This window comes from Pygoscelis adeliae, unplaced genomic scaffold (genome assembly GCF_000699105.1).
Source record: "Pygoscelis adeliae isolate BGI_AS28 unplaced genomic scaffold, ASM69910v1 Scaffold220, whole genome shotgun sequence".
Taxonomy (NCBI): Eukaryota; Metazoa; Chordata; class Aves; order Sphenisciformes; family Spheniscidae; genus Pygoscelis; species Pygoscelis adeliae.
Genome location: NW_008824049.1, coordinates 68,393 through 75,913, shown reverse-complemented (window position 1 = coordinate 75,913; position 7,521 = coordinate 68,393). Strand labels below are relative to the sequence as shown.

The 7,521-nt window shown below is 40.3% G+C and overlaps 1 protein-coding gene across 1 annotated transcript in view; it reads left to right on the top strand.

The window, feature by feature from the left end:
- Window positions 1–5,567: 5,567 nt before the first annotated feature.
- Window positions 5,568–7,521, top strand: part of LOC103924968 (sucrase-isomaltase, intestinal-like) — a gene marked incomplete at its 3' end in the record, with an annotated part of 63,536 nt that continues 61,582 nt past the window's right edge. The window contains 2 exon segments of the mRNA XM_009333589.1: window positions 5,568–5,712; window positions 6,843–6,869. Of these exon segments, the coding sequence (XP_009331864.1) occupies window positions 5,568–5,712; window positions 6,843–6,869 (172 nt within the window).

Genomic DNA, 7,521 nt, shown 5'->3' with positions numbered 1-7,521 from the left:
GAGTCTTTTTTTCCCAGCCACCATCCTTTCGGAGCAAGTACAGTGCTGATGATATGTAAGAGTCTTCATTCCCATAAATGCATGTTTAAATCTCCTTTATGTTTTTTGCATGAAAGTCAGGAAGAGACATATCTGAGGATTTCTGTTCAAGGCTTGGTTCAAGGGTTAGGTCTCACTGGCTTAATATCAGTTTCAATGTGAATTGAATGAATGAAAATTTGGTCAATGTTTGGTTTTAATAAAACTATAAATAGGCTAATTTAAATGGTGATTTACTCATTTTTATTTATTATGATTTGTTTGGGTTTTTTTTAAATCATTACAACCTGAAGGGCTTCTAGGGTATTTTGGCAGTTCTGCTGAAAACATAGCAGTTCAAAGGAAAAAATACATATGTTGTCATACATTTCCTGAAATATAGCCCTTAAGGAATTTAGGCAACATTCTAAGACCATTTTACAGAAATATGTCTCTTCAGATATTAGCATAATATTTCATTAGGAGTGGTGTGGTATCTAGCATAAAAAACATGAGTTTTGAGTAATGCCACAGTTGAAAGAAAGGATACTGTAATATACTCCACTTTCTAAAGGGATCATGGTTCATATGTTCAAGAGTAATTTATCTGATGGTAGCAAGAGTGTCTCCACAACAAGGTTACACCAGTAATAAAGCTATTCCTTCCCTGTGGTATCTAGCATAAAAAACATGAGTTTTGAGTAATGCCACAGTTGAAAGAAAGGATACTGTAATATACTCCACTTTCTAAAGGGATCATGGTTCATATGTTCAAGAGTAATTTATCTGATGGTAGCAAGAGTGTCTCCACAACAAGGTTACACCAGTAATAAAGCTATTCCTTCCCTGGAGCAAAATTTTCCTAGAATGAGTGATGCATTGTTAAATCTGTAGAGCTGGTAAAAGATTGAACCACGTTTTTAAGGAAGTCTTGATAAAGAAGTAGTATTAACTGTAAGGATAACTAAGTTCCCACAGAGCTGCTGCTGTTGTTTTGGTAATTTAAGGGGTATTTCTTAGGGTGCTGCTGGTGTGCTGGTCACTATGAAAATAATTGCCAGCTCATCTTGGCTCTAGCATAACCCATAGTTTGCCTGTTTGCCCAAGGACGTTGCAGACACTCCTTTCTTCTGCTGGCAGGGTAGCAACCTTGGCTTCTTATGGGAGCTGCCTAAGCACCTATCATAAAAGTTGTCCTGCTCCCAGGAAAAAGCATTATCAGTATGCCCCTTGGCCACTTTTGCATCCTGTAGAGACACCAATTTTAGACTACAAAAATGATGGGATTGAGGTTTTTTTCCTCAGTTTGGCTAGTTCCCTGCTCCTGTCTTTCCAATCTCTCTCCGTGTCTCCCCTACCTTTTTCTCATTCAAGAGCCATTGTCTACTGGTGATCTTGTGGGACACGTAAGTGTCCGATTCTCCGCAGATCGTGACTCTGTTCAGACTCTCCTGTGCACCGTGGGGTCACTCAAGTTGCAAAGTCATTTAGCTGCAGGCTAGACTGGGAGTTTTGCTCTCCCAGCAGCCATCAAAGAGAAGAGGATTGCCCGGTCCTAGTAGCTTTCTACCCCAGACGGAGTCACTGAGGTATTTTCCTCCCTATTTGATTATATTAAGTAATGCCAAGAGCTTGAGTCAAGGAATTGAGTGTTAAAATGATTTGCTATGCAAGTAATGTAGTTTGGACTCATGATTTTGCAGTGGTGTTTAAAGGAGAGGAGATTGTATGAGAGAGCATCTTAGAATGGAAATAAGGTGGCCACAAGGTAATATACTTGTGCTGGGAGATTTGTCATGTGGAGAGCGTAAACACTTCTTGAGGACAAGGTAAAAAAAAACAACTTATATTAATGGGATAGAGCAATGCAAAAATTTATGGTGCTGAGCCTTGCAGTGACAGTGATATTAAAGAACCTCAAATGAGCTGCAAGATGCATGAGTCTCCTGGTTAATGAATGATGATGTTAACATGTCAAGGTATAGAGGGAAGGAGTGTTTGTGTCTTCCTTGAACACGTAAAAACTGTACCTGCTGATTTTTGGAGCTGCTTCTAATAATTTTCAGCTACTGTGCCTTGACTGGGTTTTTGTGGTGTTTGCTGTGCCCATGATGTGACCAGAGTGTCAAGAAATAAACATTATCACCAGAGAACAGCAGCCCAGCAAATGCTCTGCACCATGCACCTTTGTATTATCTGCTGCTTCTGTCTCTGAACTCGCTTAGGACTCAAGGAAGGATAAGCGTACCTATGGAGCTGGCAGAGGAAGATCCAGTGGGCTGAAGAAGAGGATCACGTTTTCTAATCTGGACATCTGGAAGAGGGAAAATGAGTTGTAACCTTCTACCACTGAACACACCAGATCTTCAGTGAGTAGAAAGCAATTCAGTTAAGCAAAGTCAGTCAATGCATACAGACTTGCCCAAGAGGAAGGCTGAGGTTTTTCTGGAATTGGGTGTAAGTACAGCTCCCTCTGTATCATTGTTTGTGGAAGGTGTGGCCTACACAATAACACTTGCAGCATTGCCAGCCCCAAAGCTTTGTTCAAAGTCTGACACTCTGATGTTTTCGTTCAGACCCCTACTTGAGATTACAAGTGACTGTAAAAATATCAGGTGTTGTTGTTTTGGGTTTTTTTTAAAAGCTGCCAGCTGTTGTGTTTATAGAGAAAACCTTGAAACCAGTATGATCAGAACCTTTAAGGAGTTGTGAGGAATGCGTGTGTAAAACAGAAGCATCTAAGGGGATAATTTAATATTTCAGGATTTTAATACTTCATAGTAGCAATACAGGCATTACCACTAGGTGCAATGCTACAGTTTAGCGGTCATTGTGTAGTTTAAATGACATGGAGGGGACTATGCTAATGGAGAGGGCATATGTAGTTATTCCATAGCTATGCTTTGGAAAATAAATATTTAATTTTAAGATTAGATATGTTCTGAGGAAAAGACAAAACCCAGTTACATATTAAGATTTCGTATTTCAATTATTACTGAAACTTCTTCCTTGTAAACTCTTTTCTATGGTAATCTTTCATCTTTTTCTTATGCTTTTGACATTTATTTTTAGAATACCATTAAATCTTTTTATATAAATATTAAAATTAATAACTTATGGTTCATTCCTTTGTTATAAATTTGATTGTCGTTTGACCTATTTTAATAGGTCTTTTCCTCTTTTGGGAATGTTTAGTGACTTCTTGCAGCTTCCCCCCGATCAGGTACCCTTTGGCTGGGGCTCGGGAGAGGCCTACACAGGAGCCATCCCCGAGCGCAGCAGTTTGCGTAGAAGGGGGACTCAGCTGGATTCGTACCACCATTAACTGTCTCAGGTTTGGTAGTGATGTGCCACAGAGCAGTTTGCCAAGAGGACAGCTTTAAACTAAGAGTGATGGGAGGGATGGAGTAGCCAGCAGCCCTGTGAGGGAGTGACAGAGTGGGTCAACAGGCCACGGCCTGGGGTGATGTGACAGAAAGGTACCACAAAATCAACAAAATGGGCTCTCGCTTTGGAGGTGTGCCCGAAGACGGGAGAAAAGCAAATGTCACTCCTATTTTCAGAAAGGGCAAGAAGGAAGAAGCAGGGAACTACAGGCCAGTCAGCCTCACCTCCATCTCTGGGAAGGCAACTGGCCTGTAATCATGTATGTGTCTACCATTGGTAGATCGGTTAGCAACCAATGCAATGGACTGATAACAGCAAAGCATAAAGCATTGGTTTTGATATAGAGCTTTACAATCAAGAGCAGAAGATGAAGGAAGCAGAGGGACTTTAAGGTATGTCATTCCTTCTATTGCATCCAAGTTATGTTTTAAGGCTCCTCGTCAACATGTATTCAGGCAATGTTAAAGGGAACTCAGGAGAGGAACTGCTGGAGTGTGATTCCCTCATACTGAAGAAGAGGCCTTAAGATGTATGCTTTCCAATACACAGTGTAGCTGCAGACTTTAAATACAATATTCCCTGGGGGAGTAACTATAATGATAATATTAAAAATGGCTATAAATTTTGATATTAACGGAGAAATATGAATAACACTATGCTATTTATGAAAGCTTCTTTATTAATCACCATACTGAAAAGCACTTAGTTATCTAAGCGCTAGCTTTATTCTTCTGGGGACTGTTGATGGGCCAGTATCGCTTTTACTCTTTGTTCATTCCTGTTGCTGCGAGATTTCCATGAGTAGGGGTGCAGGTGGGGTGATAGGATATACTTCACTGACCTTGGTGTCTGCAGGGTTGTTTCTGTCACATTTTTTCCTCACACCTCTCTCTCACAGCTGCTGTGCAGTGTTTTTTTGTCCTTTCTCAAGTGGTATCACACAGATGCCACCAGCATCGCTGATGGGTTTATCTTTGGCCAATGGTGCATTCATTTTGGAGCCGGCTGGAACTGGCTCTGCCCGACATGGGGCAGCCCCTGGTCTCTTCTCACAGAAGATGCCCCTGCAGCCTCCAGCTGCAAACACCTTGCCACCTAAACCCAATACAAACATGTGAACGTATTTTGATATGCCAGTGCAATGCACATGTATTCACGCACTTTCTTGCTTTGACTAAAAAGAACCAAGTTTTCTGTATTTAGAGGCTGTTTTATAAGGTTAAATGTTCTTAACCAAATGTTAAATGCAGTAGCAGCTGCCAGTGTATATTGATCTGGTTGCTGGAGATTAGTTTTAATTGGTTCTATTGCTGGTGTGCAGTTCAACGTTAATGGTACGGTGGTGTTCTTCGCACAGGGCTGAGCAGCTGGCTCTGCAGCCAGCACAGCCCCCTTGGCGCAGCATGCCTTGCTCCACTGTGCCTCACAAAAAAAGCAATACTGGGAAAAACACAAGTTTTACATGGCATTTTAAGGCGCTGAATCCACCTACATCCTCTCCCTCGTTTCAGTTGTGATTTCAGCAGCAACCAGCGTACCTCTTGTGGCAGTTTCTTCTGCTTTCACTGAACTGCAGCCCTTGTGAAATCCCATGGGATTATACGCATGGCATATTCTTCCACTTTACAAATAAGTAACTTTCCCTGTTACCTATGCCTTACTCCATGTGTCATGAGCATGCAATCAGAGCTCATTAGAGGTTTTTGTCAAGTACGTTTTTAACAAATCAACATCCTACTTTATAACACAGAGTATAGTTTGTGTTTGTTCTAAAGAAGGAAAGAAAACTTGCAAAAAAGAAAAGAAAAAAAAAAGTAAGGGGATTTTGTTTGTTTTCTGTTTCAGGAGTTTCAGTAACATGTAAGAAACTCCATAGTTAATCTCAGGAGAAAATTGTGGTTTGTGTGTAAAGTGGTTTTCAGGGAACAAAATACATTTCTCAGTGATTGCCCACTAGTGTAATAATGCAGTAATCTGTGCTGTGTGAATTATCCTGAATAAGAGATTTATTGCACATAGTCCTTAAGGAGTGTGTTATTTAAACCCTGGGATTAGGGGACATGGTTTAAAAGCTGAGTAATTTATAAATTTTGCTAATCTATTAAATTAGTAATGTAATTTATAGAGTTTTCAAAGCTGTTACTTGTGTTTTCCTTATACCAATGGGGTTTCTCTGGGTCCAGATGGGCAAGAGGAAGTTCAGTGGGCTGGAAATCACCCTGATCGTCCTCTTCTGCCTGGTGGCGATCATAGCCTGTGTCCTCATTGGGCTTTTAGCATCAGGACAATCCGGAGTCAAAAATACAGGTAAGTACTTCCCATTGCTGCTGTACGACCAGAGCAAAAACGCTCAGTGGGAACTGCTCATCTCTGCTTGCTGAGACTCTTGTAAGTGCCACAGAGCTTCAGGAACTAACCCCTGGCATCACTTCTGTCACTGTTTGATTCAGACTTTTCAAGAACATGGATATTCAAGTGAGGAAAGAAAAAAAATCACTGTAAGCGCTGTAAAAAAAAAAAAAAAGACACTGTAAAGTACTGACTGTCAGTGTTGCTGTTATGTTCTTATCATTACCCAAAGGTGAATCATGGTCAATCCTTCCTACAGATAATATGAGTAAAGTTACCAGTTATGAACATAATAAATAGTGCGACTCAGAAATTATTGTCATGAAAAGCTTTTATCCCTCTCTCCCAAGACTGGACTTGTTTTATAAACATAGAACTGGTATGATTTCAAAATTTTTTAGTATAAAAAAGACAACGCTGAAAAAAAGGGATCAGGGAGACTATGTGGGAGCAGCCAAATTGTGAGGAACATCATACATTATAAACATAAAAACCTGTAGTGTTTTTTGCTAATGCATTGGCACATTAGAAACCACTTGTCTTACAGGGATGTGATATAGAGCACCCTGCTTTCCATACAGTTCCATTTTAGAATCATAGAATCATAGACTAGTTTGGGTTGGAAGGGACCTCTAAAGGTCATCTACTCCAAATCCCCTGCCGTGGGCAGGGACATCTTCAACTAGATCAGGTTGCTCAGAGCCCCGTCCAACCTGACCTTGAATGTTTCCAGGGATGGGGCAGCCACCACCTCTCTGGGGAACCTGTGCCAGTGTTTCACCACCCTTATTATAAAAAATTTCTTCCTTATATCTAGTCTAAATCTACCCTCTTTTAGTTTAAAGCCATTCCCCCTTGTCCTGTCGCAACAGGCCCTGCTAAAAAGTTTGTCTCCATCTTTCTTATAAGCCCACTTTAAGTATTGAAAGGCTGCAGTAAGATCTCCAAAGCAAGGATGGAGATGGAAGTAAGGGTGTGCTTTTTTTTATGTCAGTGCACAAGATTTTATGAATTTATGTTGGAGAAAGGAGAATTTTGAGGGAATAATGAGGTTTGATGTAACTGTGATATGTTTTTCTTTCTCACAGTGTTGAATAGCTTTTTCTCCTGGACAGGTAAGTGAAACTGTAATTAATTCCATACGTAATATTATTTGGGGAGTCTTAATATAACCAACTGTGTTGGCTGTAGGCTTGCAAAATTACAAAGCTTATGCAGTAGCTGTTGCAGTATTCACCAGTAGAATGAGACATGAATTCAAAGCAGAACCAGACAGAATTAATCTTATGGGAATTTCTGATGGTTTATTTTACTGGCATTTAAGTCTAGGTTTTTGGCTCAAATACTTTTTCTGTTGATTGGGCTATTAGATATTTTGTGTTTGTATTGTTTTCAGTCCTTCCTGTTCTTAATTTCTAAAATCTGATGAGATAAGTTCTTTTTATTCTTGCACCAAACATTTTTTTCCAGGTTTATTCATAATACATAATAATATATTTCTGAAAATTTTTGGTTCGGCCTGACATTTTGTGCTGCTTTTGGCTGGGATAGAGTTAATTTTCTTCATAGTAGCTAGTATGGGGCTATGCTTTGGATTTGTACTGGAAACTGTTGATAATACAGGGAGGTTCTAGTTACTGCTGAGCAGTGCTTACACAAAGTCAAGGACTTTTCTGCTTCACACACCACCCCACCAGCGAGTAGGCTGGGGGTGCACAGAATTTGGGAAGGGACACAGCTGGGACAGCTGACCCCAACTGACCAAAG